Here is a 12330-nt window from a genome sequence, read left to right on the forward strand (position 1 = left end):
CCGTCTGTCTGTTTCTACGCGAACTAGTCTCTCAGTTTTAAAGCTATCGTCTTGAAACTTTGCACACACCCTTCTTTCCTTTGCACGCAGTATATAAGTCGGAACGGCCCGGATCGGCCGACTATATCCTATAGCTGCCATATAACTGATTGATCGGAAATGGTATAACTTTGGTGTTTTTAGAGTTAGAGAGTTCAAATTTGACATGTGAGCTATTTTTGGCAAAACATTACGTCATGCCAAATTTCATAAGGATCGGCCGACTATATCCTATAGCTGCCATATAACTGAACGATCGGAAATGACCCAACTTTCGTGTTTTTGAAGATAGAAAGCTGGAACTTAGTACAGATTTAATTCTTGGTCAGTTGATCCAACCTACCAAATTTCATTAGGATCGGCCGACTATATCCCATAGCTGCCATATAACTGAACGATCGGAAATGGTATTTGGTAGAAATATCAACTTTCGTATTTTTGAAGATAGAAGTTTGGGACTTTTTTTAGATTTTGTATTGTAATAAATTGGATTATATATTCCTATTCCCATAAGGATCGGCCAACTATATCCGATGTTTGCGATATATATCCGGTTTTAACTGCAAGGGTATATAAACTTCGGCTCCGCCCGAAGTTAGCTTTCCTTTCTTGTTAAATATATAACTAATCACTTAAGCGAAGGTTTTTTATGCACATATAAGTGGTTTGCTCATATTACATTTATGCTGCATATGCGGTTTCGGCGTGCGGCTAGGGCACAGCGAGCGTTTGGAAATTCGGCCACTTAAGGTTTATGACCCAGGTTTCAAATTACATAAACAAACATAAACACTGCGACAAAGTGCTACAGTGTGTGCTCTTGAAGTTTTCTTGGCACAGTGCACTGTGCCATGGCCATGGACCCACTGCAGTGGGTGGTCAACATATTGTGATAAAAGTGATGCCCGCAAACTCCATTATTAAATCGAAGAGCCGTTGTATGTTTCTTGTGTTTTTATATTCTTTATTTAATTCAATTTGATTTCCAGTTTTAAGCCGGAGCAACGTTTGTTGTCGCTCCGAACTCACATTTTTCTCTGATCTTATTAATGTGGATTTACTCTATACTCTACTCCATTCTATAACATCTCTTTCCTTTCCCTCTAATTTAAAGTATAGAATTTTAAATTTTCTTACTAACTCCTTCTAGCTTAACAAATTATAAATAACTTTGTCGGGTCAAGCAGCTAGCAACTAATTTAAACATAATAAGTATTTATTAACTGATGTTTTTTTGGTCGCAAGCCGACTCTCTTTCGGCTTTACTAATTCAGCATTTAAAGTTAGCGAGCATCCGCTCAGCCTATACTGGAAGGTTGGCGCCACTCTCGTTCGTCTTCTTATTGCGCTCGCATCCTAAATTGGATTTCACATATTGTACATAAATCCTTATTTCATATGCGACCCAAATAAAGTTTATAACGTTTAACTTAATAAAATTCTGATTTTTATTTACTGACATTGAAAATCATCAATTAGTGAAACATTAGTGACTCCGACGTGATCGTTAATATATTTATATACATATAAATAAATTACTAAAACAAAAACAAAACAATTTTGTAAACAGTGTTATGTGAACAATTTTCATACGTTTGTTGATAATAATAAACAAATTATAATATATAATATAGTGACATGTCTGCACTGCGATTTCTCAACGGCCACCAGTTCGAAGAACGATACCGTTCACAAATTAACAGAATCGCCAATTTCGGCTTTGATTAAAAAAGATACAGAAGCTCGAGATCCCGCAATGCAAACAAACGAAGAAAAAGTCCGAACGTCAACAATGACATAATTCAATAAACGTAAAAATCCAATAAGATGCAAAATCTAATAAGACCGAATTATGTAAACACAAACAAATAAGTGGCGATCGCATCATCTACTTGCTATTGCGTCACCTAATGCACTAACAGTAAATTCTAAGACGCAAACCGAGGTTTCATTCTAACCAATTCTGTAACATACAATTAGTCTTTTTCCAACGCTCTAATAAAGAATAACCAACGGATATAAAATAAATCTCCTGATTTTTTTATTCGGGCAAAGAACGACTCATGTAAATATATATTATACATACATACAGACATAAACATAAACGTTAGTTCGCAAGCACACATACATATTTACGATCCACAACGCAAGTGCATGCGCCCGCGCATAGCTTAATATATATATACATTCCACAATTCCGCTACGGTTCTGAGCGCACAGTGTTACAGATCGTGTTCGCCGCGAGCAAATAAAATTTACTTCGGTTGTTCGGAACATAATATAATAAATCACGAACTCCAGCGGCGCCGTCACAGGAGCACCCACTTCAACCCGTAGTGCTATTTTAAAGTGCAAGGCCCTAGGTATTCTCCAGGACTTACAGAGGATCCAAGGAGCTCTTCAGCCTATTTCTAAGGTGGATGATGCCATGCTACACGTGCGACATGGTCAGACAGTCACCATGTTCAGCGACTTCAAAACCATCCACGGGGAGCTTGAGGATTTGGACATTTTGCAGATCAGCAGTGACCTTCGATGGACTGTTTCGGAGCTCGTAGCGACGATGCAGGCCGAAATTGAGCACGAGACGACCCTTCGCTCTTCTCGAATTGCTGCCCACTCCACCTTTGCCAACGGAATGTCCACCATGCAGGCTCGGAATACTCGGAATGGGCTGAATTTTACTCGATCTTCTCTACAATCGTCGGCAGCAATCCTCGTATTAGTAAGGTGGAAAAGCTGCAAAGGTTGCGATCTTGCCTTCGGGAGTCCGTTTTCGAAGCAGTTCGTTCCTTGAAAGTCTCCGACGAGAACTATGATGTTGCGCTGAACTTATTGGAGAAACGATTTAATAGCCGTCGCTTAATAATTCAGGCACACGTGAACGAGATTCTGGGCCTCAGTCTGTTGGAAAGTGGCTCAATAGCAGCTCTTCGAGGTCTTTCGGACAAATTCAATGCCCATATGCGAGCCTTAAATAATTTGGGTTCATCAGTTCAGATCGCTAGCTGCATCATCGTCCAGGTTCTCCTTCAAAGGTTGGACCCAGCTATTCAGGGTACTATACATAGTAGATTATCCTTTATTGTTGCCAATTCGCTTCCTTCTACCTGTGCGCTATGCGGGGGATGGTCCCATATAATGTCTGCATGCCCCCGATTTCTATCAATGCCCCCTGAGATCCGCCTTGGCGAGGCCAGGCGACTCGGTCTTTGTCGGCAGTGTCTGCAAACGGGTCATCACATGCGTGAGTGTCTTGTTGCTAATTGCCGCAGTTGTGGAAGGAGGCATCACAGCCTGCTGCATTTTCCTCCCACGTCAGCCATAGCCGAGGTCGCCGAGCCTGTAGCCTCTTCGCCGTCCACTGCTAATGCACTAGTTTCTCAAGGTCGCAGCGGCGATATATCAGCGAACATTTTTGTTCGTAGTCGCGCTGGATCTCTTGTTCCCTTGGAGGTACAATTCATTCATGGCGGTGTCTGGTATTGGCGATACCGGCTATGCGACAGATGAATTCTCTGTTTATGTTCTCCTGCGTTCCCACTGCTCCGAATACTCGGCCCTGGTTAACGCCGTCATCGCCGCCAATATCACGGACCTGCAGCCTACCTTCAGCTTGGATGTCTCCAGTTGGAATATTCCTGGCAATCTTTCTTTGGCTGATCCTGAATTTTTCCGTCCACAGCGCATCGACTTTCTCCGAGCCTATTGTGAAGCGGACGAAGGAGGAGCTAGATTGCGATGCGCATTTCGTGCAACATGTTGCTCAGCTGGATTCCGGCGCTTACGCTGTGAGGCTTCCGTTAAAATGCGGTTCTAAGTTGCTGGGAGAATCTTACCCCCAAGCCGTTTGACGATTTCTTTCCCTCGAAAGGAAGCTCTGTCGCCGTCCTCAATTGAAGGAGCAATATGCTGCCTTCATAAAGGAGTATTTGGAGTTGGGTCACATGTCTCCAGTCCCTGCTGATGCGAGCGTCACTGGCCAATACTTTCTTCCACACCATTGTATTTTAAAGGAGCACAGTTCAACTTTCAGTTCATCTGTAACCACTTTTGGATATTCCCTGAATGACGTGTTGATGCCTGGCCCAGTTATTCAGCCAAAGTTACTGCATATTCTGTTAAGGTTCCGATGCCATCGGGTTGCCATTACTGGAGATATTTGCAAAATGTATCGTTGCGTCAGGATTTTTCCTGAAGACAGCTATCTTCAGTGCATTATTTGGCGGAATTCAACCCAGGATGAGTTACAGATTTTTAAGCTGGATACTGTCACCTATGGAACGATGCCTGCCTCATTTTTAGCAGTTCGGACAATGCATCAGTTGGCAGAGGATGAACAATTAAGGTTTCCAAAAGGGGACGAAATTCTGCGTCGCGACTTTTATGTGGATGATCTACTTTCCGAAAGCGACTCTATAGATGAAGCTTTTAACATCATGCAGCAAACATCCGGGATCTTTGCTAAAGGCCAATTTCAGCTAAGGAAGTGGTGCTCCAATGTTGCTGACGTGCTGGATAAGGTGCCTGAAGAAGATCGGGAGTCTTTCCTAAGGTTCGATGATGGCAGCAATTTTACAAAGACTTTGTGTCTTGCTTTGGATCTTGCAACTGACCACTTGCTCTTTTCATTTGAAGGGATTCAGTCAACCTTTAAGCCCACTAGGCGAATCGTTCTTTCTTCAGTCGCTTGGTTTAATGACCCATTAGGCCTTGTCGGTCCTGTAATTGCAAAGGCGAAGATCTTCCTCCAGAAGCTGTGCCGTGAGAAGTTGTCCTGGGATGAAAGTCTTCCTCAAGTCTTCCTCAAGCACTGCGACTGGGATATGATTTGTAGCAGCTTTGTTAGTGCGCAGTACACCGAATTCCCTAAATGGGCGCTAAGATCGAAATCCGAGGTGGAGATCCATGGATTCTGTGGCGCCAGCATTGAGGCATATTTGGCTTGCGTCTATGTCGTGTCCAAGGGCTCAGGATCTGCAAGCTATTTATTCTGCTCAAAGTCCCGAGTTACTCCTTTAAAGACTGTTACGGTACCGAAGCTGGAGTTATCGGGGGCCGAGTTGTTGGCTCGACTTATGTCGGAAGTAGCACAGTTGAACATCTACGTTGGAAGATATTTTTGCTGGTGCGATTGTGCTGTGGCTCTATCTTGTATTCGCGAAGAACCCTCTCGGTTTATTGTTTTCGTCGCCAATCGGGTTTCGAACATTCAGAAACTATCTAGAGAAATGGAGTGGCGGTGCTCTTCCAATGAATTTATTGAGAATAAGTTGTGGTGTCACGGTCCTCCGGTTCTTATTGGATCCCAAGAGGAGTGGCCAACCGCGGTCTTATCTGAGAGATCGACCCTGGAGTTACGCGCAAGGGTCTTGTTCATTCAGTCTCCGTACGTGGGTATAACAGCGGTTTCTAAGTACGCTACTTTGTTTTTCACGGTAATACAAGTTTTCTCAACGAATTCGCCATAACGGTGTCACGGCTAGCGATATCAAAATTGGAACACAGCTTTTATTGCGACTTGTGCAGCGTGTTCATTTTTGGGAAGACATAAAGGCTCTTCAAAATGGAAAGGAGATAGCGGTATCAAGTGCCCTGGCCTCAACCTCTCCCTTCATGAATAAATTTAGGTAGGTCCGCGTAGACGGTCGGCCAAAAATTTCGACATTGGATTTTGATAGTCAGCATTCAATTATACTAGAAGCCATCCAGTTACGCTGGCTATAATTTTTGACTTCCATGAGCGGAATTTACATACGGGACCTCACGCGCTGTTGTCAATCATTCGGTCCCAACATTGGCCAATTGGGGGCAAAAAAACGGTGACGAAGGCAATACACAAATGCATCCGATGCTTCCGGACTAAGCCTCGATAGAGCATGGCTGATCTCCCGGAGCAAAGAGTTAGCGGCTCCCAGGTCTTTGGAGTCACTGGTGTGGATTTCTGTGGGCCTTTTTATTATAAGCCGGAAGGGCGTAATAAGGCTCCAGTAAAATGTAACGTCAGCGTTTCCATTTGGTTTGCTACCAAAGCCGTCCACCTGGAGCTTGTAAAGGATCTGTCCACAATGTCTTTTTTACAGGCTTTGAAGCGGCTTATATGCACCCGCCGAAGGCCTCATCATATTTGGTCGCACAACGCAACCAACTTTATGGGAGCCAAAAACGATCTGAAGGAGCTGCGCCGATTGTTTCTAAGCGAAGAGCATCAACGGGCACTGCTGGAGTCTTTCACTATGGAGTCAATCGAATGGCATTTTATCCCTCCTCGATCTCCGCATTTCGGTGGTCTGTGGGAAGCGGCTGTTAAAACCGCCAAGCACCATTTTTACCAAGCAGTCGGATCCGCAGTTTTTGGATTCGAGGAGCTGCGAACGCTGCTGTGCCATATTGGGGCTGTTTTAAATTTACGACCCTTAATGTCTCTTTCAAAAAATCCTGCAGACCTTGATGTTTTGACCCCGGCTCATTTTTTAACTGGTGGTCCGTCAGCTTTTTCGAGCCTGATGTCACAAAGCTGAACTTCAACCGGTTGGACAGCTGGCAGCGCGTGTCTTCCTGCAGCAGTCTTTCTGGTCCCGATGGAAGTAGGAGTACCTAAGCCTTCTCCAGCAGCGCTCCAAATGGCGTGCCTCCGAGAACATACCTCCGATGAAATGGCCGCTTGCGAGAATAATGGAGTTAATCTCTTGTCGAGATGGAATCTTTCGAGTGGCGGTGATAAAAACCTCATCTGGAGTTACCAAGCGAGCAGTTACTAAGCTGTGCCTTTTGCCTCTTAAGGATGAAGTTTGAGTAGAAGCCCCAACTGGGGGGAGAATGTCGGGTCAAGCAGCTATCAACTAATTAAAACATAATAAGTATTTATTAACTGATGTTTTTTTTGGTCGCAAGCCGACTCTCTTTCGGCTTTACTAATTCGGCATTTAAAGTTAGCGAGCATCCGCTCAGCCTATACTGGAAGGTTGGCGCTACTCTCGTTCGTCTTCTTATTGCGCTCGCATCCTAAATTTGATTTCACATATTGTACATAAGTCCTTATTTCATATGAGACCCAAATAAAGTTTATAACGTTTAACTTAATTAAATTCTGATTTCTATTTTCTGGCATTGAAAATCATCAATGACCAAACAAGCTTAATATGTACTAACAAATCAAAAATGTAAATATGTAAATTTCTCGAGCGCCCCTCGGTCGTCTGGGCCTCCTAGCTTTATGATGAATATAGAAATGCTAGCTGATGCTCTTATTGATGCCATTTCCAAATTCTAAAAGACCGCGAAAAAAAAGTCAAGGCATGAGAAATATTTTGCTCTACCTAGTTGATCCAAAATATCGTCGATTCTAGGGAGCGGAAATTTATCAGACAAGAGTTTTTTTTATTAATTTGACGATAGTCAATTACTAATTGCCATTTTTATTTTCCGAATTTGGGAGTGACTTTTTTGGTACTAGCAGAAGTGGGCTATTGGTGATACAGAGGGTTCCACTATTTTATCTTTAATGAGTTTTTGGACATGCTTTTGAATTTCGTCTTGTTGACTATGAGGATTTCTATAATTTTTTATATATACGGGTTCATCATCAGTTAATCTCAGTTTTTGTTTATGGAAATTATTGGTAGTGATCGATTCGGTTTCTAGTCCGAACACATCACTATACTGGGGGCATAATGTTGTGAGTTGTTCATTGAATTGAGGTGGGAAGTTTTTCGAAAGCTGGGATAATACAATTTTTTGTCGGGTTTCTAAGTCTGTTTGTACTACTTTGTAGTTTGAAAGTTGTTCATGATGAATATTTTTAATATAAACTACTTGATCTGTATTTGTTGTATTTAGTAGCTTTGTATATGCATTCTGGGCTATTTCTATGGTATTTGTTTTATAGATACCATGCTGAATTTCTTGAGCAAATAATACACTGTAATTTTCTGAATTCATTTCAATTTTTCGGGTGACTCGAGATCTTGCTGGCAGAATTAGCGAGCTGTTGCCAGAACTGCATGTTATTGGAGCATAATTCGGATACTTGAGGTTATTTGGTCTTATTATAAGCCAGTCTTCAGACGGATTGAAGTCTAATTGACAGTTGTATCTTTTGATAAAATCGATTCCTAGTATTCCATTACATGGAATAGCGAATCGCAAATTTTCGATACGGAAATCATGTGGAATGATGTACTTAGAAGTTTAAATTTCAATAGAAGTTTAGCCTTTTGATTTGGTAACTTCCTGACTTATACCCTGTATGTTTATGATGTGATTATTTTGAATGTTTCGAAAAATATCGGAATTTTCCCTCAATATGGATATTTCCGCACCTGTTAAATACAGTAGAAAAAGTAATTTTTTGTTGTTGTTACATTATTAAATGGCGTCTAGGAGTTTTCCGAAGCTGTATGGACTACTCTGACGTTGTTGTTTTGGTTATGGCTATTATTGCCATAACCATTGTGGTTTCCACCACGGCTGTTTCCGCCGCGGTTGTTTCCACCATGGTTGTTGTTTCTATAACAAATGTTGTTATTATTATTTCTTTAGTAACTATTACTGCGAAAAAGACCGCGAACAATTATTTTGACTATATCCGTTATTTTGGTAATATCCGGTATTGTTATAATTTCCTCGACTATTACCTCTACCGCGATAATTATTTCCTCGATAGGTGTACAATATGAAATTGGCATTGCCTGTCATTTCAGTAATGCATTGTATGTAGTTGGTGACGGCTTCATTCATGGTTGCAAAATTGCCTGCTTGCAATATTGTTTTGAGGTGGCCATGCTTACAATTTTTAACCATTGTTCAGATGGCTTCCTTGGTGCGGAATTTGTCAGCGTGTTTGGCCGATAGACCTTCATCAATATACGAAGCTTCTAGGAGCTTTCGTTGATTGTCTATTTCGGTTGTAAATTTTTCTGCTGTATTGCCTTTTTGCCTTCTTTTTGCCATTTTGGCTTTAACTACGTCGGACGTTTCTCTGGATATAGTATCTTGCAGCTTTCTGATTATGGCTTCAATCGTGGTTTCGTTTTGGACTCTGTATAAAGTTGATCCAATTATTTTGGAATTAATTACTTCTACAGCCAAAACTTTGAATGTACCTTTCGTTAGGTTAACTAACATCAAAGCTGTTATGAATCTTTGAAGGTGTAACCTTTCCCCTTCAAATTCTGGGATGGCATTCGATATTTCTCTAATGTATGCCCTTTGGGCAATTGTCTCATCAGCCATTGTGGTTGGTTTTACTTCTACAATGCTGTTGTCTAAATCGGAGTCGGTCAAGTCGTGGTCTGACAATTCAGATTGAATATGGACTGCCAGAATCGTGAGGTTGTTTATATCATTTTCCTCTATTTCGGGATCTGTAGAGATAGGGTCATCAGTCTCAGCTTGAATAGGTTCTGATGAGTCTGATAATTCGGACTCTTCTCCAGTTTCTATTGTCAACGGTGTTTTTAGGATAGTTGGTTCTTGAAATTGTTATATCGTACCTTTGCTTTATAGCTGTTAGGCTTTCCCTTAATTTATTTACCAATGGGCTTTGTCTAGCCTGTCTCTCTGGTCATGTATTAGGGTACGTGCTGCATTGAAACGGTTTACTAATATTTTGGCATGCTTGTTAACAGTGTTTTGCTATGCTGGCCAAGGTCTTGATAATGACATACGATTTGTCAGAATCTATTTTTATATTATGCAGTTTTTTATATATTTCGTTCCATTCCATTATCTGATGGAATATTTGCTAGACTCTTGAAACTATAAATGATAGATGTCTTCCAAGTATCTCAAATTAAAAAATCAGCATAGTAGGCTCACTCCTTTTTAAATTACGGATAATATATTATGGGTAACAAAGAATATTATTCCAGGAGTTTGGTCCCTTATCAAGAGTGGTTCTAATGCACTCTGCAGAATTCATATTTTTCATATTTTTTCATTCATAGAATTCATATTTATTGATTTTGTTTTATTTAACTTTATTTATTTTTATTATACATACAAATAGATTTTTTTTTTTAGTACATGTAAATTTAAATTCAATATATCACTATATGGATATACATATTATCTTAAGAGGTTTTTTTGCTTTTCTTATTATAATATCTTTTTATAATTATAGTGGGCTTTTTTTTTAAATATTTTATATTTTTCCTAGATCATTAGCCTGGCTTATGTTTATGGCTCTCTTTGATATACATTTATTATAAAATATATACATATGCCTTGTACGGGATATATGCGCTCGTAATGAAGACAATGATTGATAATAAAATGTTCGTTAATTCTGTATTTATTGTGTTGGACTCGACTTTATTTATAACATTTGCAGTGGAGTCCACTTTTTTTATCGCAGTGCAATATTAAAAAATTCTTCAACTCAGTGCATGAATAAAAAAAAATGATGTGCGCTCTAGGAAGCGCTGTTCTTCTCCTTTCTTCGGTCGTCAGACGGGGTTGGTGCTGGGTGCGGGTTGTTGCATCTTTGATGGAGCACCGGTGCTGGCTTCACAGGTGCACGCTTTAGGAAGCGCTGTCGATCCTCCTTTGCTCTGCTCTTCTTGGTAGTTGCTTGGAGGTTAAAACTTTAATTATTCGGTGCTCATAGGCTGTTGGTATAGGGGCTGAGTGATTGTCAGATCGTTTGGGTTTTTTTTTTGTCTCGCTTGTTCTTGGGTTATGTCCTTGGATGTCCTTTCATCGTTGTCACGGTCGCCATGTAATATGCCTCGCTGTCCAGGGATCGCATTCAGTTGTAACCTAGTCGATTTGTGCGTGTTTTCTTTTGATTCTTTTTTTTTTGATCTTTTATTTGTAGCAGCCGTTGTTGCCACTCCAAGCTCCCAAGGGTCCCAAGTTATTCTCCTCTACAATATTTTTAGAAGTTGGAAAGTCTCGAAGCTGCGCTGCCAACAGCGTCAGCGGAGAGACGTGTATGTATTCTTAAGTATACAGCTATGATCGCTTAGGCGGAGGTATATGCACATATAAAAAGTCCGGTCATATTACATTTATGCCGAATATGCAGTTTCGGCGTGCAGATAAGGCACAGCGAGCGATGGCTTCCTTGGTGCGGAATTTGTCAGCGTGTTTGGCCGATAGACCTTCATCAATATACGAAGCTTCTAGGAGCTTTCGTTGATTGTCTATTTCGGTTGTAAATTTTTCTGCTGTATTGCCTTTTTGCCTTCTTTTTGCCATTTTGGCTTTAACTACGTCGGACGTTTATCTGGATATAGTATCTTGCAGCTTTCTGATTATGGCTTCAATCGTGGGTTCGTTTTGGACTCTGAATAAAGTTGATCCAATTATTTTGGATTTAACTACTTCTACAGCCAAAACTTCGTATGTACCTTTCGTTAGTTTAACTAACCTCAAAGCTGTTATGAATCTTTGAAGGTGTTACCTTTGCCCGTTAAATTCTGGGATGACATTCGATATTTCTCTAATGTATGCCCTTTGGGTAATTGTCTTATCAGCCATTGTGGTTGGTTTTACTTCTACAATGCTGTTGTCTAAATCGGAGTCGGTCAAGTCGTGGTCTGACAATTCAGATTGAATATGGACTGCCAGAATCGTGAGGTTGTTTATATCATTTTCCTCTATTTCGGGATCTGTAGAGATAGGGTCATCAGTCTCAGCTTGAATAGGTTCTGATGAGTCTGATAATTCGGACTCTTCTCCAGTTTCTATTGTCAACGGTGTTTTTAGGATAGTTGGTTCTTGAAATTGTTATATCGTACCTTTGCTTTATAGCTGTTAAGCTTTCCCTTAATTTATTTACCAATGGGCTTTGTCTAGCCTGTCTCTCTGGTCATGTATTAGGGTACGTGCTGCATTGAAACGGTTTACTAATATTTTGGCATGCTTGTTAACAGTGTTTTGCTATGCTGGCCAAGGTCTTGATAATGACATACGATTTGTCAGAATCTATTTTTATATTATGCAGTTTTTTATATATTTCGTTCCATTCCATTATCTGATGGAATATTTGCTAGACTCTTGAAACTATAAATGATAGATGTCTTCCAAGTATCTCAAATTGAAAAATCAGCATAGTAGGCTCACTCCTTTTTAAATTACGGATAATATATTATGGGTAACAAAGAATATTATTCCAGGAGTTTGGTCCCTTATCAAGAGTGGTTCTAATGCACTCTGCAGAATTCATATTTTTCATATTTTTTCATTCATAGAATTCATATTTATTGATTTTGTTTTATTTAACTTTATTTATTTTTATTATACATACAAATAGAATTTCTTTTTTAATACATGTAAATTTAAATT

The 12330-nt window shown here is 40.3% G+C and overlaps 1 protein-coding gene across 1 annotated transcript; it reads left to right on the plus strand.

Moving 5' to 3' along the window:
• The first annotated feature begins 3508 nt into the window (after nt 1-3508).
• LOC138927784 (uncharacterized) lies at nt 3509-5673 on the plus strand. The gene is made up of 3 exons (XM_070283100.1): nt 3509-3668; nt 4345-5477; nt 5569-5673. Exons 1-3 carry the CDS (start codon nt 3509-3511, stop codon nt 5671-5673), a joined length of 1398 nt encoding a protein of 465 aa, XP_070139201.1.
• The last annotated feature ends 6657 nt before the right edge of the window (nt 5674-12330 follow it).

The sequence above is a fragment of the Drosophila bipectinata genome, chromosome XR, assembly GCF_030179905.1.
Source record: "Drosophila bipectinata strain 14024-0381.07 chromosome XR, DbipHiC1v2, whole genome shotgun sequence".
NCBI classification, from domain to species: Eukaryota; Metazoa; Arthropoda; class Insecta; order Diptera; family Drosophilidae; genus Drosophila; species Drosophila bipectinata.

Bases quoted from the DNA above. Each gene is read 5' to 3' on its own strand.
- LOC138927784 (XM_070283100.1), top strand. From the start codon at position 3,509: ATGGCGGTGTCTGGTATTGGCGATACCGGCTATGCGACAGATGAATTC. The intron at 3,669-4,344 runs GTTGGAATATTC...CCTCATTTTTAG, and splicing joins CTTCAGCTTGGATGTCTCCA to CAGTTCGGACAATGCATCAG. The intron at 5,478-5,568 runs GTAATACAAGTT...CGACTTGTGCAG, and splicing joins ACGCTACTTTGTTTTTCACG to CGTGTTCATTTTTGGGAAGA.